At 51.9% G+C, this 26786-nt stretch overlaps 10 protein-coding genes across 10 annotated transcripts; 4 read left to right on the top strand and 6 right to left on the bottom strand.

Moving 5' to 3' along the window:
* Nucleotides 1-2067: 2067 nt before the first annotated feature.
* Nucleotides 2068-3361, bottom strand: FBA1 (fructose-bisphosphate aldolase FBA1; the record flags this gene model as incomplete). The annotated part of the gene is made up of 4 exons (XM_046086328.1): nucleotides 2068-2628; nucleotides 2685-2987; nucleotides 3048-3158; nucleotides 3254-3361. 4 exons carry the CDS (start codon nucleotides 3359-3361, stop codon nucleotides 2068-2070), a joined length of 1083 nt encoding a protein of 360 aa, XP_045942291.1.
* Nucleotides 3362-5869: 2508 nt separating this feature from the next.
* Nucleotides 5870-7139, top strand: LDX57_004655 (uncharacterized protein; the record flags this gene model as incomplete). The annotated part of the gene is made up of 6 exons (XM_046086327.1): nucleotides 5870-5910; nucleotides 5975-6120; nucleotides 6181-6291; nucleotides 6346-6440; nucleotides 6533-6919; nucleotides 7005-7139. The coding sequence occupies 6 exons, from the start codon at nucleotides 5870-5872 to the stop codon at nucleotides 7137-7139; spliced, it is 915 nt and encodes a 304-aa protein (XP_045942290.1).
* Nucleotides 7140-7559: 420 nt separating this feature from the next.
* Nucleotides 7560-9503, bottom strand: UBP16 (putative ubiquitin C-terminal hydrolase; the record flags this gene model as incomplete). The annotated part of the gene is made up of 1 exon (XM_046086326.1): nucleotides 7560-9503. One exon carries the CDS (start codon nucleotides 9501-9503, stop codon nucleotides 7560-7562), a length of 1944 nt encoding a protein of 647 aa, XP_045942289.1.
* A 1155-nt stretch (nucleotides 9504-10658) lies between these two features.
* On the bottom strand, nucleotides 10659-12484 carry LDX57_004653 (uncharacterized protein; the record flags this gene model as incomplete). The annotated part of the gene is made up of 7 exons (XM_046086325.1): nucleotides 10659-10852; nucleotides 10914-11073; nucleotides 11134-11245; nucleotides 11296-11377; nucleotides 11429-11527; nucleotides 11586-11994; nucleotides 12047-12484. The coding sequence occupies 7 exons, from the start codon at nucleotides 12482-12484 to the stop codon at nucleotides 10659-10661; spliced, it is 1494 nt and encodes a 497-aa protein (XP_045942288.1).
* Nucleotides 12485-12963: 479 nt separating this feature from the next.
* LDX57_004652 (uncharacterized protein) lies at nucleotides 12964-14557 on the top strand (the record flags this gene model as incomplete). Its single annotated transcript, XM_046086324.1, has 2 exons — nucleotides 12964-13454; nucleotides 13525-14557. The coding sequence occupies 2 exons, from the start codon at nucleotides 12964-12966 to the stop codon at nucleotides 14555-14557; spliced, it is 1524 nt and encodes a 507-aa protein (XP_045942287.1).
* Nucleotides 14558-14957: 400 nt separating this feature from the next.
* LDX57_004651 (WD40 repeat domain-containing protein) lies at nucleotides 14958-15881 on the top strand (the record flags this gene model as incomplete). The annotated part of the gene is made up of 1 exon (XM_046086323.1): nucleotides 14958-15881. The coding sequence occupies one exon, from the start codon at nucleotides 14958-14960 to the stop codon at nucleotides 15879-15881; it is 924 nt and encodes a 307-aa protein (XP_045942286.1).
* Nucleotides 15882-16311: 430 nt separating this feature from the next.
* lys1 (saccharopine dehydrogenase (NAD+, L-lysine-forming)) lies at nucleotides 16312-17987 on the bottom strand (the record flags this gene model as incomplete). The annotated part of the gene is made up of 9 exons (XM_046086322.1): nucleotides 16312-16582; nucleotides 16650-16797; nucleotides 16855-16951; nucleotides 17005-17177; nucleotides 17233-17259; nucleotides 17327-17567; nucleotides 17628-17644; nucleotides 17716-17796; nucleotides 17930-17987. 9 exons carry the CDS (start codon nucleotides 17985-17987, stop codon nucleotides 16312-16314), a joined length of 1113 nt encoding a protein of 370 aa, XP_045942285.1.
* A 555-nt stretch (nucleotides 17988-18542) lies between these two features.
* On the bottom strand, nucleotides 18543-19204 carry LYS1_2 (uncharacterized protein; the record flags this gene model as incomplete). The annotated part of the gene is made up of 2 exons (XM_046086321.1): nucleotides 18543-19066; nucleotides 19159-19204. The coding sequence occupies 2 exons, from the start codon at nucleotides 19202-19204 to the stop codon at nucleotides 18543-18545; spliced, it is 570 nt and encodes a 189-aa protein (XP_045942284.1).
* Nucleotides 19205-19882: 678 nt separating this feature from the next.
* On the bottom strand, nucleotides 19883-21100 carry LYS1_1 (uncharacterized protein; the record flags this gene model as incomplete). The annotated part of the gene is made up of 1 exon (XM_046086320.1): nucleotides 19883-21100. One exon carries the CDS (start codon nucleotides 21098-21100, stop codon nucleotides 19883-19885), a length of 1218 nt encoding a protein of 405 aa, XP_045942283.1.
* Nucleotides 21101-22109: 1009 nt separating this feature from the next.
* On the top strand, nucleotides 22110-24931 carry DEF1 (putative RNAPII degradation factor Def1; the record flags this gene model as incomplete). Its single annotated transcript, XM_046086319.1, has 2 exons — nucleotides 22110-22413; nucleotides 22506-24931. The coding sequence occupies 2 exons, from the start codon at nucleotides 22110-22112 to the stop codon at nucleotides 24929-24931; spliced, it is 2730 nt and encodes a 909-aa protein (XP_045942282.1).
* Nucleotides 24932-26786: the final 1855 nt, after the last annotated feature.

Here is a 26786-nt window from a genome sequence, read left to right as displayed (position 1 = left end):
GTGGAAGAGCGTTGAGATTGAAGGACTTTCTCACCAGGAAAAAGGGTTTAAGAATGAACAAGAAAATGGAATCAAATGAAGAAACGAAGAAAAAAAGAAAAGAAAAGAAAATTCAAAACCGAACAGACCGCGGAGAAAAGACAGAGAACGGATAAGAACCAGGAATGACGATGCGGGACTGGAGAAGCGACAGGAAGAACAGGACAAAAGAGAAAGAAAGAGAGGCAGTTAGCGCGGGTGGAGCAGGTGGAGGCGGGTCTGGAACATTATCATATCTACCTCAGGGTTTGGGACTTTGGGTAGATTCGCAAGCGCAAGACGTGGGAGTCTGGAGGATTCGTGGTCAGTGGAGACTTTATTATGACAGTAGGGATTTAGAGAATGAGGGACAAGATCTATCGAAGCGAAACTATTACTATAGAACAACAACTGCACGAGGGATCTGTATACAGCTACACCGTCAGCAGAGGAAGGACTACTGAAAATGGACAGTCAAGACTTGAACAGTCGTGAACAAATCAACAAAGGAAATGCAAAAACTTGAGCAACCACAAACAGTCCACGACCCACTCTATGATCCTTCATTGGGCAAAATGCGACTACTATTTTGGCCAACCAATCCGCGTCTGTCGAGGTCTGGACCTTTCTGAGACACGGCTGGTGGATCTGTCCGCTGATTGGTTCAGCGGCCATTTCGCGTCAGGTGTCGACGGCATCCTCAGGCAGCCGTTGTCAGTTCTGCCCACGCGATTAAGATTCTGACACTCTTAGTGTACGGAGTAGAAGTATACGATTATTGACTATTTATCCACCATTCAGTCATCCTCTCCTCAGCGAAATCCAGAATTCTCCAGCCAACACTCCCAACCAACTCCATACAAAAACCAACGTTGGTCATCCGTGCCATAATCATAATCATAATCATAACTCATAAGACGCCGCCATGCGGCCACCCACCACTAGATCCCCAATAGTCAGACATCCCCAGCAACTCCAACCCGTTAGTGCCGCGATGGCCACAAAATAGTGTCCAACGCTACCCGCAACATTCTTTAAATAGCTCACTCAAGCTCTCCGCTGGCCGCCGCTCCCGGGAAAAATTTCTGTGCCGGGAGACCCTGAATACATCATAAGTCTTCAATATTGGAAATTTCTGAACGAATCAAGGAAATTGCCGACGGGGCAATAGATCGAGTGAGGCACTTGTCTTGGATTCAAGCGCCTAGTACGGGGTATTTACTGCTTGTGTGAGGAACCGTGTCTGTGGGAGTATGACTACGGAGTATACCGTATGGAGTAGGGACCCTGAGGTTTCTACCAGTACCGGCGATAGATGTATTAATGGAGTATGCAGGCTCTCTCTAGTCTTTGCTACTACACAGTTCTATCTACTGAGTATGCGTGTGACTGACATGAATAGGACCACCTGTTCTACGAGGCACGCGGAAACCGGACAATAATAAACGTCATGGTTTAACCCAGTCAAGGGAGATTAATTCCCAGCCCTATACTCCGTAGAACAACAATTCTCCGTGGTAACTAAACACCGACAAAATCATCACAGACCAAAAGTTGGTAGCACCGCCTCACTTCACCAGCCACATCTACAACAAGCACTGCCACGATGATCGCCACAATGTGGCGGCTCGGGTGGCCACCGGATTCTTGCCTGAGTCCTTGAATCCTGAGGCACACAGTTGTGAGTGGATCCCAAGGAGGGGCAGCCCCTCCTTCCCTCGACGTCCGACGGTTACTCGGACAATGCAGACATACGGTGAAGCGGTTGAAACGGCGGTGGTTGTACATCTTAAATTTAACACCGTTTAGGACAAAAAAAGTTCATTAGTGTAAATTCGTCTCCATACTACATACATCGTCATCATCGTCAATCAACCACCACCTCAACTCCGACCCCAGTATCCAAAGTGTTACAAATGACCGTCATCTTTTTTTGGTTTGTTTTGTTGTCCTTCGAATTTATCAATTTATGTACTGGTATCTGAATTCGTCATATCGGCAGACGTCAAATCGAACGGGAAAAGAAAAAAGAAACTATTTTGGAGACATTTACAGCTGGCCAGCAGTGTTGAAGTCCTCCAGGGCCTCCTGGACACGCTTGCTCATGGTCTTCTCACCCTCGCGAACCCAGACGCGGGGGTCGAAGAACTTCTTGTTGGGCTTGTCCTCGCCGTCGGGGTTGCCGACGGTGCTCATGAGGTAGTCCTTCTTGTTGAGGATGTAGTCCCGGATACCGGTCAGGTAGGCGTACTGCATGTCGGTGTCAACGTTGACCTTGACGACACCGTAGCTAATGGCCTCCTTGTACTCGGCCTTGGAGGAGCCGGAGCCACCGTGGAAGACGAAGAAGACGGGCTTGTCCTTCTTGGACTTGGTCTGCTCCTGGACGTAGGCCTGGTGCTTGGAGAGCAGCTCGGGGTGCAGGCGGACGTTGCCGGGCTTGTAGACACCGTGCACATTACCGAAACCAGCGGCAATGGAGAAGTAGGGGCTGATGGCGGAGAGAGCGTTGTGGATGGCGAGGATGTCCTCGGGCTGGGTGTACAGGGAGTTGTTGTCAACGTCCTCGTTGTTGACACCGTCCTCCTCACCACCGGTGATACCGATTTCCTGCAGTAGGCGTTAGTTACCTTTCATAATCTTCACCTATACACGAGAAAGCTTACCATCTCGAGCCACTGCTTCATGGGAGCGGCACGCTTGAGGTAGGCGGCGGTGGTGTTGATGTTGTAGTCGACGGGCTCCTCAGACAGATCGATCATGTGGGAGGAGTAGAGGGGCTCGCCGTGGAGCTTGAAGTAACGCTCATCCTCGTCGAGGAGACCGTCCAACCAGGGGAGGAGCTTCTTGGCGCAGTGGTCGGTGTGAAGAACGACGGGGATGCCGTAGGCGGGGGCAACGCTACGGATGAAGTGGGCACCGGCAATACCACCGGCAATGGAAGCAGCCTGGCCGTCGTTGCTGACACCCTGGAAGAAAATTGGGGTTACTGACGGTCCTGAATATTTACCACAAGATGTTCAACGTACCTTTCCGGCGAAGTAGGCGGCACCACCCTGAGAGAGCTGGAGGATGATGGGGCAGTTCTTGTCACGAGCAGCCTCGAGGGAAGCGATGACGGTGGAAGAGGAGGTCACGTTCTATAGGATGGGTTAGTCCAGATCGTCTTCGGGCTCATGGGAAAAGGTATAGAGCTAGGGAGCTAGGAGAAGGGCCTAGGATGAGCGGTACTTACGATGGCGGGGATGGCGAACTTGTTCGCCTGAGCATATTCGAAGAGACGGAGAACGTCGTCACCGACGATGACACCGGACTTGCGGGAGAGCTGTTCGAGGACACCCATTGTGATAGATAGTAGGTAGAAGTCTTAGAGACAAGAGGATTAGTTTCTTGAGGATAGAGAAGTAGAGAGTGATGAAGAAAGAAGGATGAGAAGAGGGAGAAGAGCAATTAATAAATTCTGCAGCAGAGTTCCAACTAAATGGTTTACCGGACGACGAATACGGAGCCAGGTATTTAGAAGGGCCAGCAGAGGAGGGGCAGCGAGCCGCTAATGGAGGGGCAGCAGCTTGAAAGAACTCACCGGGTAGTGGGGACGGATGCGATCAGTATGATTTCAGTGACCGGTTGGGAGGCTGAACGATGACGATGACGAAGTTGTGGGAGGAAGAAAGAGGGAAGAAGGAAAAGGGCGAAGAAAACGGGAAGCCAGCAGAATTAATAGGAAAATGAATTTACCGTTGGCCGAGGGAATTAACGTGCTGGAAGAACAGCTCGTCTTTTCCATGACGACGACGATGCTTTGGCCTTAGTCCTGAGGCCGCCGGCTCGCCGTGCACCGCTGCGTCCCGGGAATCCCCGCGGCCCGTCACATGACATCATCGCCAGCCGGCTTCCATGGGCCCGACTGGGAGCGAAATCCGGATGAACCATCAATATAACATCATATCCTCTTTTGTATATCTTGTTAGAATCGTCAACGACCCTGGCTGGTCTACACTGTGTGTCTATCAGGTTCCCCCGTCCCATCCTGGCACAGTCCCGACGTGGTGTTCCTGGTTCGGGTGCTGGCTCCTGTGCTCGTCGCTGCGAAAACATTGACCCATCTTCCTCCGTATTTCTTTCGTGCTTCATTCCAACTTCGGGGAAATTGGCGGGGAATCTATCTCCGTAGCCGTGGCTTTTGCTGGTCCCCCCTTCTACCCATTTCCGTCCCTTTCTTTCCCACGGTCTAGATGCCTCTTTGGAAGTCCAGCTGATCTTGGAAGCACTAAAAGAGACAAGGTGATAGTAATGCCAGGAAGCATCAATTGCATTCTTCTTATCTAATAGCCTTGCTTGGAGGGGTACGTCGGTGGGGTCGTTGAACGCATCCGTTGGAAACCCTGTGATATGTCCGGGGGCCTGCCTGGGAATATACAGTAGTCAGATGAGGTATTTCTGGCATTCTGCTGCCAGCTGGCACTGCATCAAGTCTCGACCATTATTGTTCCGATTGTCGCACAGCGTTGATCGCTGCTCGACATGCCCAGACACCGACTGTCTAGCGTCGTAGCGGAGGCACGCTGGCAGGCCCGCCTGCCACGGCATTCAAGCTAGCCTCCACAGTCGGTCGCAGAGCAAACCAGTTTTCCCCATTTATATGCTTGTTTGGAGGGGTTCGGGCCTCTGAGCATCATCAAGTCCGGTTGACTCCATGCCATCCATCGAAAGAATGGCGAATTCATTATTCCACGGCGTTGGCGCCGAGACGGCTTCCTCCATCATTCCCTGACGTTCACTACACCGTAATTGTTATGAATGCGGGATTCTTCGAACACGTCTACAATAACTTCAGATGGTAGCATTTCCTCAAGGTCAAATGGAATATCCTCTTACTTGAAGTAACTGGAACTCCCCCAGGTTCCGAGCTGCCTCAGAGCTGATCCTGAACCTTTCGCGTCCTGTTGCGAGCATATTCCCGATCGGAGATCTAATTCGACGGTCATGTCTGAGAAAAGAATCGTAGCTCGAGTTATATATCTGCGTAGGTATTCATAGGGGTCGACGGGGGACGGGGAGGTCGGATATAGAGCTGCTTACCAGGCTAACCCCGATCGGTCTCTCGAGATCACATGTTGTCTTCCTTACAGCGGTTTCTTTGATCCTTCCTTCTCTTTACCAGACATCCCTGTATAAACGTGGCTCACACAGTAAGCAGCATTCTACTGGCGACTGCTCAACTCAGACGAATGTAATGAAGCGTTAGTTTGTCAGCAGCCATTTGAAGAGACTGGTTCTGGGACCGGTACGTCATGACAAACCATGGCTCCCACTGCTCGGGAGAGCTGATAGAGGCCTCGAGTCCTCGTGGAGACCGATAGGTATTGCTCGACACTCGACTGATACTAGACCTCTTTGCTATCATTTACAGACCACTGGCTGATATTTTACTGCACCATGCCGGAAATTGGAGGCGGAGATTTGCACTGATATAGTGCCCATGTCAACCACATCCGACGAGTACTTCATTCTCATTCTACAGGCTCCACCGGACCTATCAGAGAAACTTTCTAGTTGATTTTGTTCTGCGATAAAGTCAGTCTACAGCCAGCCCACAGTTGACAGATCAAAGTCCTTTCGACATGGGAACGAAACCAACTCTCTCGGTCCGGGACAGACTGGCAGCTGGATGGGGAATGCTAGAAACAAGTATATCTCGACCATCTGACGTGCTTTTTACCTTTATGCACCCGACTAATTTTGACGTCTTGGCCAATCAGTTCCCAGCATTGTCTCAGCTGCATTGACTTGGCCTTTACAGGGTACGGAGCGAGCCTCGACGTACTATCGCCATGTTGCATACACAGCTATGCGAGAAGTGGTCAACAATGTTCCCACGCGGACAATTGTGTATGGCCCTCACCCGATGCTAGGAAGCATTTCCCCACTTGCATGTATCTAACGAATCATTCAGGGGACTTTCGCCGACTACGGAGGAAGCGTATACCGCCTTCATGAAGTCAATAGATAGTACAGCCCATACCGTGGATCTGGGGAATGGCACTCGGGGCCACTGGATTGGCAATAGTTCCGCTGAGCATGTGTTGTTTCATTGTCATGGTAAGTATGGGCGTAATTGTCTCTTGGATTTGCCGTAGATATCTAACTCAAGTCAATTAGGAGGCGGATATGCCATATACGCCACCACTGCACACTTCGAAGGCCTTTGGAACATCGTGCAGGAGCTTCGTCGCACCGGCAAAAGCCTGGCTGTGTTGCTGCTATCATACGGTACGATAATGCGTCTGATCCTACCCACCTGCCGACTAACAGACATTGAAATAGATGTGAGCAGCACGGCACATTACCCAAGACAGCTCCAGCAAGCATCTAGCCTCCTTTCCTATCTCATTCAATCTAAGGGGATCGCATCATCTAAAGTATGCATGGTCCTTTCGATTTCTTTTCCTGTTGATCACCAAATCAACAACGGTGCACGAACCAAGAGAACGATGCTCACCCACTAGTCCAGGTCATGCTCTCTGGGGACTCCGCGGGCGGCCACCTATTGTTATCCCTACTCTCTCACATCATTCATCCTCATCCGGACGTTTCCCCGATACTTCTCCCTCCAGGAGCCATGTTCCTCGGCGCAGCTCTCCTCTCTCCATGGGTCACCTTTGACACCGAGTTCTCCGACTCCATGAGACGCAACCGAACCAAAGACGTCCTGCACATCCCACGCCTCGAAACCTGGTCCGCCAGCTTCACCGGCACCGCGCCCCGAGACAATTACCTCGATCCACTGGGAGCGCCGCCCGAATGGTGGATCGGCCTTCGAATCCGGGATATTCTAATTGTCTCCGGCGCGGACGAGATCTTCATCGATGACATCGATGCTTTTGCACGAAAGTTATCGGTATGGCGGAGCTGGTCTCCAACTATCAATCTATTAAATCAAAGGAAACGGAATGTGAATCCACTAACTCGGCTCTTTCTTTTAGGCCGTTCATCCAAACGTCTCTCATTTCTCGGCCTCCGGGGAAGCTCACATCCAACTGTTCACGGAGTTTATGATTCGAGAGTCAAAGTCGAAACAACGGGATGTGCTCCAGGAATGGATAGGGAGCAAAATCTAAATCAGAAAAGGGTTTCTCTTCATGATTGGTCGTTCTTAACTATATAGTCAATTTGAGTAATTCCACAGTCTATTTCTGGAGAACTTAAAATCAAACCAACGTCTAGATACTCAGACCGATTAGATGGGGAAGGTAAGTATGTAGAATGGCCCTCAAGATCCTCTATTCATGTATCAAATGATATATCTACGATTGACTTAGGTACAAAAAAGATCTAGTCTTTTTAAAAGATATCAACTGTCATCCGTAAGTAACACTTGTTCAATATGTGCATATATTTCATATACATGCGAAGCCCAAACTCCCAGTAACTATATATAGACGTAAATGTCGATAATATGTGCAGTTTATGTGTGTCCTCTGTCTATACATTGATCATTGTTCCATGTTCACACCCAGGTGCAAAGGGGAGTGGGGGCATCAAACGCCAGTAGGAACTTGCGGGCCATGCGCAGGCTTCTCCATTTCGTAGAATAAAAGGTAGACTTCCTTTTGCATGCCCAGCACGTCGGAGGTCTTGCATTCCTTGATCTTCTCGTCGGAGATACGCCACCAGCGGTCGTTTGCCTTGCGGCGGCGGCGAAGGCGCGAGGCGGATCCGGAGGACGTGTCGAATGAGGGACTCGGTGATATACGCTCGCTCATGAACGATGTCCTTGATCCGGACTTGCTGAAGCGGCTACCTTCGGTGGCGGCAGGGCTCTGGGGAGCCGACTCAGGGGACAGTCGTTGCTTTGATTTTGAGCGATGGCTCTGGAAGGAAATGCGGGAGCTTGATGTGCTGGGGCGAGCGGGCGATGAAGGTGTGTTTAGCTGGGATGAAGCTTTGGATTTCTTGTTTGATGCGGACTGTGAGGGCTCTGAGGATAGTGACGAGAGAGACGGCGAGGATGTCGACGCCGACATGTTGGGGTTGGAAGACTCTGCATCAGGAGCGTTGCGGGCCTCCGGACGAGGGCTTGGGGCCCGCGAAGGAGTGGCGCTGGCTGCTCGACTCTGAGCGTAGGAGCTGAAGGCCCCCGGGGTTGCGAAAGGCGGATAGAGATTGTTGCGTCGGAAGGATTCGTAGTGCCCGCTATGGTGACTGCCTTTGTGGCAGACAATCGCCAGCAGCTTGAACCATGTTTGATTTAGGATGCCTCCCAAAGGTAGCCGCTCAGGGAATGACACCTTGGCTGCATTCTTGGTAGAACTGCTTCGGTCGAAGATTGAACGTGAAAGATGAATTGCAATTATTTTGGGGAAAACTGTGATTCTCATGTGACGTGCAATCTTGCGCTTGGGAGCAAATTCAGCAGCGGGCAGAGTGACCCCTTCTAGAGGACCCTCGGGGTCTTTGGCCAGAGCAGTTTGGATCGTTTCAATTTCCCTCTCCAGGTGCTCCCGGTCTTTTCCTGCGCGAGTTCGCGCGAGTTCATGGGTCTTCGTGTCAAGTGCATGCTGTAGTCGACATTTGTCGCACTTGAAATCTTCAATGTACTCGGTTTTGAGAAGACCGTCAAAGCATGCGTTGAGTGTGGTGGAGCTTTTCTGGGGCACCTGGAGCGTCAGGTTCACGAAGGAGGTTTGGTTTGGTTTGTATTGATAATGGCAGAACTGGCATTCAATCTGTGACTCCATCTTGCCCTCAAATGGAAAGCCATACTCGTTATCGATTTCCTTGAGTTTTGTATCGATGATCGCAGGAAGACCGTTAGACGAGCCGTCATCTATGCGCACCTCGATCTCAGTCGGGCTCTTTTCCGACTCGACCGTGCTTTCTTGCTCAGAGGTACCTGACCCCTCGGGCATCTCAATAGCGCCCTGAAACCGCTGTCGCGCCTTGACACCGGCGTGGTATTCATCGCTCAATCTTTCAGCCACGATTTGCAAGAACTCCTGTGCATCCTGTTGATTGCGGCTGATCCGGGTCCGATAAGCATATTCCAGCGATTGAATAAAGGCTCGAGCGGAGATCGTCTTCTTGTATATCGGGCGCTCATTAAGTCGATCCAGAATTTCCTTCAGCGCCCTTGTAATGGTCCCTTGTTGAAGCTCTCGAAGCTTATCCGGTCTTTGTCCACGGGGAAAGTCGTCCAAATCTGGAAGAAGATTGTACATCTCCGGTCCATCCAGCTCACGACGGTGAAGTTCTCTGATCAGGTATACGCGTAAATCGCCGAGACCGGCGAGGGCCTGCAGTACTGAGTTGATAAAGCAGTCATTGGCGGGATTGGACAGCCCGACGATGCTCTTTTTCCGGTTGCTGTCAAACGAGTCATCGCCATCGATCGTGTAGTTCGGCCCGAAGACATAGAATAAGGCGACCGCAGCGAGGGATGCACCGGCCGCATATGCGGCGACCGTGCCTGGTTTTTCTTGCATCAATTCGTCCAAGAGAGAAGGCTGGGAGTGGTTGTGTATGTATGGTGTTGACGCAGAGCTGAGTCGATGTCCTATCGTAGCTCCATTGGCCGTGTTGCGAGAACCAGGCGGGGAACGTCGGAGGATCCGGAAGGGTAATATTCAAGCGGGGAGTCGTATTTACCTGTGATGCAGGCTCACGAAGGGATGCTATGTACGCGGTGGAGATTTCAGCGTCGAGTTGGCGGTTATGACAGGATGCCTGCGATCTTGTCAGCCGTAATTTTCCCCATAAAAAGCCGGCGGTGTGGAGAATGGGGTAAAATCATTGAAGAAAACAGAAGGGGCCACTTCAGTGCAAGTAATGAAATGACGTACAATTTAACAATGTTCCAGGGCAAATAGTATATCAAATCTCCGACCGATGCGTGTAATCATGGTAGCACGATAAATTTCCATGCAGGGAGAGGGGTTCGCAGACAGGAGGAGAGGGGAGAGCCGGCTCTTTTGGCTGCCTGTCCGGAGGTTCTTCAGCGCCGAGCGTCCGTCCTCCGGTTATCTCCACATTTTTCTCACAATGCTCGTCCGGCGCTATTCCAGGATCCTGGAAGCCTCGCAAATGAGACACCTCGCAAGATCAAGGAGTCAGCGATAACCGGGCAACAGGCGGATCGACATGGATGATCGACAAGGAGTGGACGGAAAGAGGGATTGTCTTCAATAGAGGCCGAAGATCTCTGCAGGCGATCGATGATGGTTGATTGTCAATCCATAAACCGCTGTCTCCAAGACGGTTGGGATGCCATGAGTCTTCATTGGAGGATAATTTAGGCAGCACAAATGAAGAAGAGAAGAAGGATCAACGACGGCAGCGGGCTGAATGAATGACAGGATCAGGTGACTGCTTATTAAGGGTTGAATGGCTTTGTATATTTTGTGTAGCTTGGATCATTTGGGATGTTTGTCGGGCAGTAGGGAAATATTATAGACAATCTTTGGTTGCTTTTGAAACGATCAGGCAATCGATGCGCATCCCATTCTTGGTACGCTTACCTTGTCTATCTGTTCTGTGTTACAAACCCTGCCTTTTCCTAGAGTAGTATTGTCTACCTACAGTACTCAGGAATGCTGGCACTAAACCATCGCCAGGGCATGATTTTCCCATGATAAGGTGATTCAAGGATCCCAAGGTCCCTGAGCTTGCGTGCCTGTCAATAGAACTGGCTCGCCATTCTCCTGCACCAGGAAAATGTCCTCATGACGGACCCCAAACTTGTCCACCAAGTAAATGCCAGGCTCCGATGTGAATGTCATGCCTGCTTTGAGGAGTATTCCACTGTTGCCTTTGTTCAAGTATGGGCTCTCATGGGCTGATAAGATATTAGTTCTATCTAATTGTCTATACGAGAACTCAGCACACGGAGAGCTCACCTTTGATTCCAATACCATGACCAACTCGGTGAGTGAACGCATCACCGTAGCCTGCATCGCTGATGACACTGCGAGCTGCAATATCGACACTCGCGGCTGTCGAGTTCTCTCGAAAGTGGTGGCTAGACTGCACCTGAGCTTCAAGAACGATGTCCCACACCTAACTCTGTCAGCAGATCACACAGTGAAGGTAATCTGATTGGACTTTGTAAAGTAGTACCTTCAGTTTCTCTTCCAGATTTGGTGGGACCGGGCCATTCTTGGACGGCTTTTCAAGGAATGGAGGGAAGAAAGTGCGACAAATATCCGATGAGTAGCCAAGAAGATGTGCCCTGGGCAGGTCAGTTGTAACCCTCATATGGCGGGCAAGAAAGAGACACACCCAACGTCAATCAAGACTAGAGTTTCCGCTTCGAGAACCTTGGTGCCATTGGTTCCACCATGAGGATTTGAGGCATTCTCATCTGTGGAACGAATTAGCTGATGATATAAAGCATGGTCACCAGTCTACTTACCAAACAACACAATATCAAAGAACGGTTCCAAACCAGCGGAACGAAGGGTATTGTCCAACACCTCCGCGATTTCGTTTTCGGTCAACCCGGGGTAGAGGCCTAAAGAATCAAAATCTTAGCTGCGGCGCAGAGTCGAATGGTTATTTAAAGCTCTCACATTTCCTCATCTGCCGCACAGCTTCTACTGTGCCAGTATTCACGGCCTGAAGAATACCTACTTCCTTGTCGGACTTGATTTGTCTTACTCGCTCTACTTCACCTTGCAAGCCGATGACCTGGAACCCATTGTCTCCCAGCCCACGCTGTATGAAATCGCGCATTTCCTCATCTACCATGAGTCGTGGGACTCTTTCAAGGCCAGAAAAGATATTCGACCGTTTTAGAGTCTCATACGGATTCCAATGCTCTTCCCACGGGACAACATCCAACGGCTTTGAAAAAGGCATGCCTAAAAGACGAGCACGCTCTGCCTCGAATGATGGACAGAGAAATGACGTCTTTGCAGTGACTTGGCCAGACGAATGGCGATACGGCTGCACTACCATGAGGAAAGGCCGCTCTTCTGGCTGAAGACATAATGAGAATACTGTGAATGAGAATCAATGAACCGATGCGTACCTCCCAAACTTCCCATTCGGGCTGGCTGACGTTTGCAAAATATTTAAACGTGTAGCCAGGCTCAACAACGAAGGCGTCCGCTCCATCCGCTACAAGAGCCCGAGCAAGTCGGTTGCGTCGCTCCTCAAAGTCTTCCAGGGCAATTGGAACTGCAGTTTCCAGGAATTCAAGTCCCGTGTCGTGGAAGCTTTTGATGGAACATTGTTGGAATTCCTCGAACCGAGAGGCTGGTGTGAGAGTCTTCGGGCTGGTATTATGGTTGAAGTGCTGAAAGCATTTCGTAAAACACTCTTTCCCTATCGTAAAGACCCCTACACCCGAAGCCAAGAATATGATCAGAAAAGGCCAGAAAGCTTTGTTCGGGCGCCTGGTCATGTCGCTGCCCGGTGTCTGCTTTGCCTCTTGATAGAGAGGTAAACGAAGCTGCTTTTCCGACATGGCGAGCACAGTGTAAAGCTAATAAACCATGGAAGTTGAGAAGACTTAACACCGTCTGAGAAATAAAGAGCAAAGAGCAAAGAGCAAAGAGCAAGAGATAGCTGCCGTGTGGATCATGCAGAAAGGGACTATGGCCGAAGAGGACAGTCGATACGACGTTTTCCCCGCGCTCTACCGGAGCCCTAACTCGCCCAGCCCCAGACGCCGGTCGCCACGCTACGGCGCCCTTAGCATCCCTCGCAGCACGCCGGCCTTCTCATGCATCACAATGGTTGGCCCAGGGACATTAGTCTGTCCGGATCGGCCTCCAGTTGCCTGATAAGCGATGAGTACCAGGCTTGGTCAAGACATTGTGCCGCTCGCTCAAACCACAGAGATAACCGGAATTGGCCGATCAAGGCAGGCGAAGAGCGTATAAATACAGCCGATCATGGGTGGTGCATTTCTCATGCAGTCAGCAAGGGTGGCATCCGATCAGAATGACTGTCGAAATAACTTCAAGTCCTGAGAGTTATGGGCGCCCCCTGTCCAAGAAAGATGCTCAACTACAGACCATTCATGACGCAGGAGAGCAAGAGGAACAGGAGCAGGCGGAGGGTTCCTCGGGAAAATACTCCAAGCTCTCAGTCTTGTTGATGATCATCTTCTCCGGTTTGGCTATTGGATCGGATGGATTCAACGCTGCCATTATAGGCAATATCGAGCTTATCATGGCTGTGATCTACCCCGATTCGCTCACAACTGACGTGCAGTCTCGGCTGTCTACCGCCTTCATGGTTGGTATGATAATTGGCATGCTCTCGTTTGGGTATGTGTCGGACAGGCTTGGCCGCAAGACTGGAGCTGTTCTCACTACTACGATTTTGGTTCTCGGCATCGCGCTCAGTGCTGGGGCCAGTGGTGTGACGCAGAACGGCATGTTCTGGATGCTGATAATTGCTCGCGGTATTGCGGGTGTCGGCGCTGGTGGGTAAGTCTACCGCTATGAGCTGCAGCTGGTATCTCTCAGTGTATCATCAGGCTGATCGTAGCGTGAACAGAGAATACCCCGTTGCAGGCGCAGGAGCAGCCGAAGCGACCGACGAACAATCTGCTGTTCGTAATAAGCGAGGGTTTATCTTCGCCATGATTGCCGATCTATCTGCATCACTCGGCTTTGCCTTCGGGGCGTTAGTCCCATTGCTCCTGCTTCTGTGTTTTCATCAGCGAGTGAGCAATTACGACAAGGTCTGGCGCGTTGCATTGGCCATGGGTGCCATCCCTCCGCTGTCAATCTTCTGGTTTCGATACCGCATGGCTGTCAGCTCGGCCTACCGCAAGAGCTCCATGAGGAAACAACGCATACCATATTGGCTGGCGTTGAAGAAATATTGGCGACCGCTTCTCGGGGTCTGCGGCTCATGGTTCATCTACAACTACATTTCCTACCCTTTTGGGCTTTTCTCGTCTGCGATTGTCGGCCGCGTCAATCCGAATTCCTCTCTCGCTCTGACCATGGCGTGGGGTACCTTGATAAACTGCTTTTATATTCCGGGAGCCTTTATTGGCGGTCTCCTCTCAGATCGCATTGGTCGACGACGTACGATGGCCCTCGGGTTCTTCCTCCAAGCGATACTGGGATTTGTCCTCGGTGGAGCTCTGAAGCATATCGAGAAGCACCTGGCTCTCTTCATCGTTCTTTACGGTGTTTTTCTCACTCTAGGAGAGATCGGACCGGGTTCAACGATCGTACTCACTGCTAGTGAAAGCTTTCCCACGGCACTGCGTGGCCACGGAGTGGGCTTGGCCGCCGCATGGAGCAAGGCCGGCGCTGCGGTTGGCACGCAGGTCTTCAAGCCGATTCTCGCTAGTTGGGGTGAGGATGAATTTCACGGTACGCAGGCGGTCTTCTTGATCGGGTCGGGATTCGCAGTGCTGGGAGGGTTGGTGGCATGGTTCGTCCTCGTGGATCCGGATAAGGAACTAGACAACGGGGACCAGGAGTGGAAAGACTATCTGGCCGTGAAAGGATACCATGTGCAATGGGGAGTGGAGGGACAGAATGAAGTCCCAGAGAACAAGGCCGTCTCTTAGAATTGGACGTTGCAGTGAGTGATGTATTCACTTGGGCTAGTTAGTTTACTGAGCTATTAGTCTGCAAACCCTATATTTGCCTCTTTAATCCTAGGCTGGAGTTGATTTTGATAAACTTGTATTAGACTGAAACGGCGTTCTGTCTTACCTGAGGCCATCGACAAGGAAGGCGCAGTCAAAGTGGAAGTGGCAGTGGCAGGAAGACAACGGAAAAGGATGCAAAAATAGCAAGAACAAACGAAGAACCAACGGCCGCACGTGCATCCAAACGCCCAGGCTGCCACTTTCCCCTCTTGTGATAACCACTTTCTTTCTTTATCATACTTTGATCACCGTCGATCGTATTTCGAAGAGAAGCGAAAATAGAAAGAGAACCATACACACACAGAGAGAGGGACCGATGCCACCACATACACAAACCCACACCACCGGCTCCCTAAATTATCACTTAACTTCCCTACGCAAACTAGAAGGCCACTCCGGCTGGGTCTGGGCCGCGACTCCATTCCCTGACGGAGATAAGATTGCATCCGTCTCAAACGACACGACCGTGAAGGTCTGGAACACGGCTTCAGGCTACCAGGCGAGGAGCTTCCAAGGTCATACTGGATGGGTTCGGGCTGTGGCCGTATCACCAGACGGCCGACGAGTTGCCTCTGGGTCGGATGATACGACAGTTCGACTGTGGAATGTGGTTTCGGGACGCGCTGAACGATCGTTTGCGGGCCATTCGGGCTGCGTCAGGAGCGTCGCCTTCTCGCCTGATAGCAAGGTAATCGCTTCTGCATCGGATGACATGACAGTTCGCCTGTGGAATATCAGCTCCGGTTATACGCACAGAATTCTTCGTGGACACGCAGGCTGGGTCAGAGCCGTTGCCTTCTCGCCAGACAATCGGCTGATTGCGTCGGCGTCAGATGACATGACTGTTAAACTATGGGATGCAAATACCGGGGCTCTATGCAGGACGCTGGAGGGCCATACTGGATTTACGAGGGCTGTGGCTTTCTCTCCAGACAGCAGCCTTATCGCGTCGGCTTCCAAGGATACGACAATTCGGGTTTGGAATACAGGCACGGCCTCTTTGCAGAGGGTCATCACTGGACATTCGTCCTGGGTCAGAGCCGTGACCTTTTCTCCGGATGGGACACGGCTTGCCTCTGCTTCAGATGATATGACGGTTAGGCTGTGGGATGTGCGCGCTGGTTCCGTACACAAAGTGCTGAGGGGACACTCTGGCTGGGTCAAGGCAGTCAAGTTTGTGGACGACGAGAAGTTGTTGGTGTGTTCTGCAGATGATGGAATTGTTCAGCTATGGATATGATGAGATACGACATGGCAAGTTTTACTCCTAACGGAACACGAGGGTAATTGGGATGTTGAGCTTATCTGAGGGCGATTACCCTGAATGATGAATGATGTATCGGTATTAATTAGACTGTATCTGGTAGTGGCGTACGGCGGGACGGAATTCATTGAGAAACGAAGTTATAAACCTCCACTATGTTCGGATACTACGTCCGTGGCAGTTGTCCATATTTTCGATCACAGGGTGCCATAATGAGAACCTACGCTGATACTAAACATTAAGCAGAGAAAGCAATACAGATACTAGGAGGGAATGTCATCAAGAAATGCTTCCTAGTTCCTGGATTCTTCTAGTAGCTTCTCAGGTAACATGATATACCGAAATAAACTGAATTTTATATGCACAATTTTCAAGCCAAGAGACATCGAATTCTATGGGATATCAATCATGGCAAAGTAGCAACCTTCTCCTTGAACAGATCCTCCGCCTGCTTCCAGACACGGGCATTAGATCGGTCCTTCAGCTGCAAAAGACTGGGCAACAGAGCCTCGCTGAACATCTCGGAACTTTCGCGGGGCAGGAGCGAGGGCAGGTGGTCGATGCTGATGACGCTCAGGGGAGGGCCCTGGGTGCCTGCCGGCAAGGTGACGGGCACGGTGGGCTTGTCGAATGTGGTGGTGATATCGTACACGGGGATGGGGTTGTGAGGGTTGGTGCTGTAGGGAGCGGAAGAGTCAGCGGTGCATATTCAAAACACACGGATAAGAGCCGGCTGGGACTTACGTGTCGGCGCTGACGTCGCAGATGACAGACAGGCGGCGGTTAGGCGAAGCAAGAGTTTCCACGTTGACGAACGGAGGAATCTTAGCAGAAAGGTAAATGCAGTTGACGAAAATGTCGACGTCCTCAACGATCTCCTTGAAGGGCCCGCCTACAGCGTATATTAGTATGGGAAGCGAAACTTAATGGACGGCATGGGATTCCATACCCTTCTTGGTCTCTTCAATATCCCATTGCAGGATGTCGGATTCCGGAATACCGACATCCTTGGCGAGCTGCACGGCACCCTTACCGCAGCGTCCAAGCTAGTAGAATTTAGCGACGAGCCTTTCTATTCACAATGAAGAATTGCACTCACAGCTCCGATCACCAGGACCTTGGGGGACCGGCCAGATTGTTTCTTGCCGGCCTCAACGGACTCCTTCACCGACTCAATCAAAAGTTGTTGGTTGGCGTAAGGGACCTCGCCCGGTAGAGGCTCGCCCTGGTGCGTCAGTTGCCGAGCCCAGTTCTTCACAGCCAAAGCGGAGCCTATAATTTGTGAGTTCCTGTTTCAATATTATATGACCTCCAAAGCATTGCATACCTGCGTAGCCAGCCGAGTAGCCGAAAGCTGCGGAAAAGAGAAAAATCCATAGTTAGGTCCGAGACTCAAATCATCCAGAGTATAGCCTTCTTACCAGCCACTCTGCGTCCGACATCATCCGTGAGGAACTCAAGATCCAAGAGGGTACCGCCTCCACGGGGCCATCGGCTGAGGACCTTCTCCCAGCCACCCTGCTGCTTGTAGCAATGCGCGAAAGAGATGTGAACATGTTCGAGAGGGAAGTCATCTTCAGGAAGCTCCTTGAGACCCAGAATGTAGGCATCCTTAGGGGCATCCTTCACCCAGGAACCTTCTTCGACCAAGGGAGCTCCAACCTATTTAGCCGGATAATGAGTACTCAATTGTGTTGAGAAGGGGGCAAACGGTAGGCAAACCTTGGCGAATTCCTCATCTATCATTGGAGGCCAGGGTCAGCAATCGTTCAACATGAAGCACGGGAAAGGGGTTCGAATTGCAACATACCGTCAAAGATACGCTGGGTAGAGCGTTCGACTGTCACCTTGTAACCAGCATCAAGGAGCGCCTTCGTAGTAGTCGGGGTCACTGGCCATCCAATTAGCTTTTCTGAGCTCTTGCGCTTTTTGCGATGCATCCAATTGCGAACGCAGAAACGAAACGGAATAAATTGACTACCATTGGCTAGGATAGCAATGGCATTGACGAAGGAAATACTCACGAGCAGACCGCGCCTCGGCGGGCTTTGTCTCTGCGCGAAGCCAGATATGAGAAGACATAATTTCTGCGAGTGAAGGACTGTTGCTGATTCTAACGGAGTAAAGTCAAAAGAGAAATTTCGAAGACCGACGATAATCACCCAGCGATTAATACCTTAGGTTGGTTCCCCTCTATGACACAGACTTGCCCCTCTGGTAATAGCGGGGGGAGTTCACAGTTGTTCCGTTCCGGAGCCATGACTCAGCCAGATCCCGGCCGATATCGGCAAAGTGCATTCGTCACGACTACCGTACGGAGTGCATCACTACCTACCTAGTATGTACCTCAGGCATTACTTTCTTTGTACATATACGGTATACTTCGGATGCAGGGCAAAATAATTTAACCTCCTCTAGAAAAGACAGGCACGGAACTCGATGGCTCATGGTCCTTGAATATACCTATCTGAGGAGATGACTTGTCCGACCACGGCTCCACGAACAAAACAATATGCTGACATGCATTGAGCCTACCTCCTATTGCGACCATACTGCATGGTAAGCATTAAAGTGATAATGGAGATGCCGCCCAGCTCATCGAGTCATATATGAGCATCCATTGACAATGCCACCACCTCAAGACACGGCCTTGGTCCGGCTGCGAGTCCGACTACCAATACCATCCGTAGGTATCACCTTCTTCGCGGCTTCTTTCACCTTCTTCGGGCGACCTGTCTTCTTGTTCTCCCCATTCGCCCGGGTGCCATTTGCGGCCGCAGCGTTGTCGTCGGCCTTTTGCTTTTTGGCGATAGGCGCAACGGTGGACGGGCCGGAGGAGTCGGTGACAGGTTTATCTGTATCCGTCGGAGCAGGGGTCGACTCAAGGTCCCGCTTGTCACCTGTGTTGGGTGCATCGGGCTTGGCCTCCCCGGCAGGCTTCTCAGAATCGACGCTCGGAGCGAGGACCGGCCCCCCTGATAGTGGCTCCTCCGCCGCCGGTTTGGCTATATCCGCCCGTCCAGGTGCATCCGTAGAGTTGCTTTCTACAGACGTATGGCCAGCCCCGTCTGGTTTGGCCGAATGATTGTCACCATTGGTCTGTTTTGGTGCGTCATCCGGGACCGTCTTGGTGACGTCAGCGCCCGTAGTGTTGGTGGGGTCTAAGACGCGGAACGTTAGTATCGGTTGATGAATCGCCCGAAATTTCTCAGATAGGGCGCATGGGAAAAGGGCGTAGGATGGCTGAGCGTACCCGGAACTGTAGTTGTGTTGGCGTTGACGGTAGGCTCCGTAGACATGATGGCAAGGTAGGAGTGGTCCCAACCGATATTGGGTGCTTAGGTTGGAACAATTTCAAGTGAAGAAGCGTCGCCGATAGGTAGCGACCGCGATTTGGCTATAATTGATGCCTACTAATACTAAGATTCAGAGGAAGGATGTTCGGTTGATGAGGAGGTCAGAGCAGAAGGAGAAGTGAGGTTGCGCGGTGACGTTGACTAAGGACATCATCGTAGGGCGCTAAACCCGATTTATGCGGAACTCAATCTGGAAATCAATCATTTCGGGACGGAGAGCAAATTAGCGACCAGGAGCTTCAGATACTAATCCTCCGAAGCTCAGCTCGCGAGGTACAGTCAGTAGCGGAGTACATAAGCTGCGCTAGACGGGCTCCTGGGGAAGGGGGGATGAGTATGTGCAGGAGACTAATGGCCCGTACGGGTAACGGAGTAGTAAGCATGCCAAGGAGAGGAGAATCGCCCCAGTTGTGTGGCTGGCTGGGTGGAGCAGGATGCGGAGTAGCGTGGGTTGGCGTGATCGTATGAGACGATAATGGCCAGTCCGCCATTCGCGGATCGCACTGACGAATCATTCCTACTCTCCGGTCGAGGGGGTCCATGACGTTGACAGTCTGGGAGTTTGGAAGTCTGGGAGGCGACTGTCGAGAGAGAAAGAAGAAAGTCGATGGTCCCTCACGGTCACGTGGCCGCGAGGTTCACGCGGGCGAGGAAGTTTTCCTCCACAAACCACCCGAATCCATTCTGCACCGCTTTCTGGTCTTTGAGAGCAGGCAACGACCGTTGCATAATCTGTGCCAGATCAGAGGCATCATGATCCCGGCCCTGGTCCATCATAATCTGAAGCGCCTTGAAACCACCCCGCATAAAGGACTCCTGCTTCTTTTCGTTCCATGATTCAACACGATCAGGAGACAGTCGCTTCGCGTATTGGAGGAACGGGGTAGGGTTTGCTTGTGTAGGGTGGTAAAGATGCACCACGGCAGACAGGCGCCCCATGGGCCACACTTGGTCTTGGATTTTGGCGAAATCTTCGAATACAGCAACGGGAATTTCGGTGGACACCGTCTTCATAAACATGTTCAGTTTGATAGTCGCATCATGAAGACCGGCGGAGTGAAATTTCGGGTCTTTCTTGTCAAGTGCAAGCAAGCTCTTGGCAGCCGGTAGATAACATTTCTGCAAGGCAGCGGGCACGCCTCCACCATGAAAAATCTCCCATCTAATCATATCAAGTAGAAACACACGGTAAAGCTCCTGAGCAGCGTCCCTCGGAAGCCGTTTGAGTTCTCCTTTTGCCAGTAAGTCCAGCCAACCCAAGACGGTATTTTGTAGTCCCTCGGCCATCATGAACTTCGTCAGAGTCCGGGTCGAAACTTGGGACTTGAAAAGTATTCCCAATGCACGGGGGCCGGACGCAAACCACCAGTGCACAAACCTCGACCCGGCCCGCGCCTCCTTCATGGCTTTGGGGTAATCATCTCCCGTATGACGGCTTGCGAGCCAAAGCTGCGATTGCAGGCAGCTCCGAAGAGTCGAGGTAGTAACCGAGCCAGATGCGACTAGATCATCAAAGAGCGCCATGGGTTCCGTGCGCAACCTGTGCTCGTCGAGCTGAACAGAAGAGCGGGCAGGTTTCCCACGGAAGAGCGGGTTGTCCAGGATTAACTGCATATGCTTGTCGGTTGCATGCACGGACGAGTACAGGTTTTCTGGTCGGGAATCCCCATTGTGAGGCTGCTCTGATGGTGAACTGGAAGATGGGTGTTCCCGGTCTAACTGGCGACGAAAGGAGGATGTAAGGGCGTTGAGCAGCTGCTGAGATTGGCGAGGGTTACGGGGTAACGGCTGATGGATTTTCGGCCAAGACGCAAAACGCAAGACCGACGTGCCCTTCATGGCGTGGACAGAGTAGAGTGCCGACTGATTGGGAGAGGAAGGCGAGGATGTCAAAAGGATGGTTCGTCACGGCGGAAGATAAGCATGGGGTGATTATTCTTGACGGGTTGACGGCAATCGTCGACGTCTGACTTTGGCCTGAGGACGAGAAGGCGGTGAGAAGCCGGGCTTAGTCATTACTTCCCCAGACTTGTTCATTAACTTAACTTGACTACGGTGTAGTTAGTTAACTACAACGTATTAGTACTTTGTAGGTAGTCAATTAACAGCTCATCGAGGAGATACAGCGTAAATATTTCACTGTTTGAGGTGAAGGAGCCGAGAAGGAAGGGGGAGTATATCAAGGGATATACTATTGTCTAATGAACGAATTCATTGATCCTCAATTGTCGATGAATGACGAATGGGCCAACTTTCTCGGACTTTAGTGTTAACTCGCTAAAAGTGCTGCCTGAATATTCAGGGTGGCCATCGCAACTCTGAACGGGTTCGTTACGGACGGGGGTGGGTAATTTTGCGCGGTGGGTGGCGGGTGAGCAGGACGATTGGGGGGAATTGGGAGGAAATCAGAATGATGGAATTGGGGCATTTCATATGAGAAGGAATTAAACTCACAGATCGAATTTCGCCTCACTTAGTCTACTCTGTATAGGTACCTACACGGAGTAAGTACTACATACTGTACACCTGACTAGGTTTCCTTACCAAACGGTACCGCCGCCCCGGAGCAGCCTCAGGCAACACAAAAGCTGACCTAAACCTAAACCAAACCGACCAAACCAACCAAACCTTTCCACCTCTCCCTTCCCTTCTTCTTGAAATTCACACCAAATCTTTCTACCTCTCGAACCAACTAAACCTCGTTTTACCCGCTTTTTCTCTTCCACTAGCCACACCTTGTTTTCTCCCTTCGCCCTCTTTCCTCCTTTCCTTTCCCTTTTTCCCTTCCGACCCTCTTTCTCTCCTCTGTTGTCCTGGGAGAATTCACACAAATTCCCATTAGAACGATATGTCTGACGTTCAATCACGACCCGCTGCTTCTCGTGGCAGGGTGTCTGCTCGCGGTGGTCGAGGCGGCTATAGCTCTAGAGGTGGTCGGGGTGGCAGCAGCAGATCTGCAAAGGCAGACAGCTCAGAGGACACGCAGTCCGCATTCGAAGATGAGGGCGAAATCGGTCAGATGAAGAAGAAGTATTCCGACACTCTGCCTATGCTGAATGAGCTGTTCCCCGACTGGACGAACGAGGACCTGGTCTTCGCCTTGGAGGATGCTGATGGTGACCTCGAGGCTGCAATTGATCGCATAACCGAAGGTGCGACCCATACTATGTCCTCCCCTACTCGCTTACTCTCTTCCGTCATTATTACGGCCTGGCTAACATTGTCGTGTTCCGTCTCTCATCAGGCAACGTCTCTCAGTGGGGTGAGGTAAAGAAGAAGACCACAGATCGGAGTCGACCCAAGCCAAAGGAGGTACAGAGCACCCCGACCGAGACAACTCCCGCTCCTGTCCGAGCAGGCCGTGGACGTGGTGGATTTGAAGGTCGTGGTCGCGCTCGCGGAGATCGCGGTCGGGGCGGTCGGGGCGGCCGTGCAGGTGCTCATACCAATGGAAGCCGATTGGAGAAGCCAGCTGTTACCGCTCCCATTGCATCCACTGCCGAGTCGGCTGCGACAGCTGTTCCCGAGGCGCAGAAAACTGACAAGGTGGACGCCGACGCCGAATCCACAACCGTTGAATCGACCGACACTTCGAAGGAGGATGCCAAGGACACGCCCAAGAGCAGCGTCATCCCCGAGGGCACCAAGAAAGGCTGGGCCAGTTTATTTGCCAAACCCGCTCCTCCTCCTCCTACCGCTACTACTGCTACTCCTCCCACTCAGAAGAAACCTGCTGCTCCGGCTCCCGCCCCCGCTTCCGCTCCTGCTCCTGCTGCTCCGGCCGCTCCTGCTCCCACCGCTGCCCCTACTACATCCGCCCCCGAAAAGCCTGCTGCTGTTGAACCAGTCGCAGAGCAAAAAGCCCCCGAACCCGCACCCATTCCTGCCCCGGTCCCTGCCCCGGTTCCCATCCCCGTGGAAAAGGCGCCCGAACCGGTCATCCCTAAGCAGCCTGAGGCGCCGGCTGCTGCCCCTCCTTCAACCGAGGTCACTCCTCCTAAGGATGATTTGACCAAGACGAACCTCGCGCAGATTCCCGATGTTTCTCCCCCTGCTCCTACCGCTACTGCAGCCAGCACTGTGGGAAGCGCCTTTGATGCTCACAATGTCGGCTCAACCGGAACTCCTGGACGTGGCGCCCCTGGTGCCTACCCTGGCAGCGCATTGAGACACAGCGTCCGAGGTCCGGGCGCCCAGCGTCGCGTTATGGAACAGCAGGAAGCGGTGGTTATGCCTGGAAACCATGCCGTTGACCGGGCCGCCGTGCAGTTCGGTAGCATGGGTCTGAACGGCGACTCTGCGGACGTCGACATCGACGAGAACCGCGAGGACGCCGAGACCCGGGCTCAACCCCCTCAACACTCCCCCGTGGCCCCTCGTGCCTCCTTGCCCCCTTCTACCCAGCCGCAGGCCTCGACCGGCAGCCCCGCTGTCTCGCGCCCAGCCCCTGGACTTCCTCCTGTTCCTCAGGTCTCCGCCGCCGACTCTTCCTTCACCGACTTCTCTCGCTACACTGACGCCCACAAACCCTACGACCCATTCAGCCAGCAGGTTTCGCAGCCTCAGCCTCAAATCCAGGAGCCATTCGCCAACCAGGCTCCCGTTCAGCCCGCCGTCACCACCAGCAGCGAGTACTCTCCTTTCTACGGCGTTGACCAGCGTCTCCCCTACAACTATTACGGCACCTACGGCCAGTCTCAGGATGCCACCGCTGCCCAGAGAGCGGGTGCTGGATTCGGTGTTTCCGGCGCCGAAGTACAGCCGCACATCCCCACGACCCAGCCCCCCAGCCGTTACGGCCATGTCGATGCTCCCAACAGTGGTCACAACACACCTAATCCCACTCTTCCAGCGGCTGCTCAAACCCCGACTGCGGCGCACATGCCTGGCCATGCCGCCTACCAATACCAGTACCCCTACTTCTCCAACCCCCACTATGCGACGTACATGAGCCAGATGAACCAATACAGCCGAAACCGTCCGATGTATGATGACGCTCGCCGCTATGATGACCACTACATGCCCCACAGCGCCGCCCAATATGCCTACGGCAATCAGTATGGACCCTACGGCAAGACTGGAATGTACGGACAGCCCCACGGCTTTTCCTACGACCACTCTTCGTCGCCTGCGGCGGCCGGCGCCTTCAACCAAGCTATGCCGGGCCGAGAATCCGTTTACGGACGTACCGGCTCCGCCCAGCCCTCAGAAAGCCAGCAGACCGCGGCCGGGGCCAATGCGTTCGGCACGGGCATGTCTGATGTTTTTGGACGTTCCCAGGCGGGCTTCGGCCAGAGCCAGCCCATTTCCCAGCAGCCCCCGGTGACTTCGGAGGAAACGAAGGCCTTCGACACACCCAAGGCGGGCGGCCCTAGCCCTTCGTTGGCACAGGCCAACCGTCCTGGATCTGCGACCAACAGCGTTCCCGGTCAGTCTCAAGCTCAAACCGGACTTCCTCCTTTGCAGGGCCAGCAAGGCCAGCAGGGATTTGGCGCTTACCCCCACCTCAACCCCCAGTATGGAGGCCTGGGTGGACTTGGTGGCCACCAAGCAGCCGCTACCCAGAGTCACCATCAAGCGACCGGCTACGGTAACTACGGCGGTGCAGGATTCACCAACTACTACGGCAACACTGGTCGTGGAGGCTGGGGCGGCAACTACGGTCACTAAATGATCATGACATTATCATCTCTCGACCTCAAGCTGCTCTAATTTCCATTTCATTTCCTCTTTTCTTTTTTTTCTTCTCTTATGTTTTATGGGCGATGGATTGCGGACTTCTCTTGCTCAGGGCCGGTGAGCCTGGATCAAAAACCGTTTTATATTTGCTCTTTTCCGTTCTGTTTCCTATTTCTATCTATCGTGACGCCTTGAAATGTGTAATCTCTACTCTCAAGGGGAGCTTGGCTGGGTTTCCGTTGGGCTTTTTCTTTTCACCGCCGGTTTGCGTTTCCCTTGTTGTATGGAACTGAAAAAAAATGTTACTCGTTTTTCTTTTCTGTTGTTGCTTTATTACTTTATACGGGTTTATGACATCGACCAACGGGTCTTGTTTTTCACTCATGATTTCCTTGATTAATGTTCTACAAAAACCATGTCCTTGTTCTTTACGTCGCATAATTTCCGCTGCCTGTACTACATACCTGGGGTCAATTGGGATTTCATCTATGCAATTTGACTGGATTGGGATCGGAGGAAGAGGGGCATAAAGAATGCAACGACCTTACTTGGGTGGCGTTTTTGTTCATCGACTCGATCGTCTATCTCGCTTCTTGTAGTCCAATGTACAAGTACCTGAATCAAGTACCTACGTTTCACAATCCTGCCGGCTGTTATCTGATCTGATCTCATTTGATCGGATCAGATCTGACCGAGTGGAGCAGAGAGACCAATGTGCCTCGCTAGCTCTGATCCGGTTAGCGCCGTCAGTGGTCTTTTCGATCCGATCTGTTCCTGCGTTGACTCATGTTCCATCTTCTTGTCTTATATAGATCGGGTTGGGTGGGCTTTTGGACTAATGGTTGTGTTGCTTGTTGATTGTCGACATGGTTTCATTTGCTCGGGGAGTGGAGGTCCATGACGTTAATTGAGGTTGTTCAGATGGATAGCTTGATTAGGCAGGTATGCAAAAAGGCATGAAAGGGGTTGGTTGCTTTCTGCGGGCTGGATGGTGACGGGGTTGGGTTGTTATAAGGGGATTCCGTTGTTTCGATGATGAATGAGATGTGCCAATTCTTTTTCGTACTTTCTTCTCTCCCCTTTTCCTTCTGGAGCTACTAACCTTGGTAAAGAGAAGTCACAGCGCCTTAAGCGAACACCAAGGAAGAGAGAGTGACAGGTGAGAAAACTGAGGAAATTGGAAGGGAGGCAAGGGGAAGAAAGAAGCATTGTTCAGGTAGAAATCGAGATGCTACGATCTTGGAACCAGCGCATCCATGGATCTTATCTATCGTATGCATAGACTGTTTTTCGGTAGGTAAGTACTGAAGGGGACCGCGGGAAGAGGACTAGGATGGGTGGGTAGGTACAATGCAGACAGATCAAGTGGAAATAGAATGTTACGGCGAGGAAGATGTAGGGAGGATGATGGAGAGAGGACGTTTGGGGCAACAACATAAGGAACAAGGAAGAGGAGAACAAAAAAGAAAGGAAGCAGGAAAAACAAAAAGCTCACCCCCGGGATGCGTCCACGCCATCGACTCAAATGAGGAAGGGGACGCGTTATCCATATCCAGGTAAGAGGTCCAACTGACCCCGACGAAGGGGGTAGTGAGATTCCCTCATGCTGTCACCCCCAAACGGCTGGACCGGTACCATTCTTCCCAAACAATGGCTTATATGTCAATAAAATAATCCCGATCAAGAAGGCGGTCGGTATCTGCCATAATTTGCCGCCCGCAGAACAGCAAGTGAGCAGAAGATGCCTGAGGCAAGTTGCCAAGCATTTCGTCGTTTCCCACTAGGCACACCGTAGTTATATGTAAGCCTAGCGGTGCAAGTAGCCCTTTGTATACCAACATGTTCG

This window comes from Aspergillus melleus (assembly GCF_016097325.1).
Source record: "Aspergillus melleus strain CBS 546.65 chromosome Unknown contig2, whole genome shotgun sequence".
NCBI lineage: Eukaryota > Fungi > Ascomycota > Eurotiomycetes > Eurotiales > Aspergillaceae > Aspergillus > Aspergillus melleus.
Note: the sequence above shows the minus strand (reverse complement) of the source record. Positions and strands in the feature narration are given on the sequence as shown.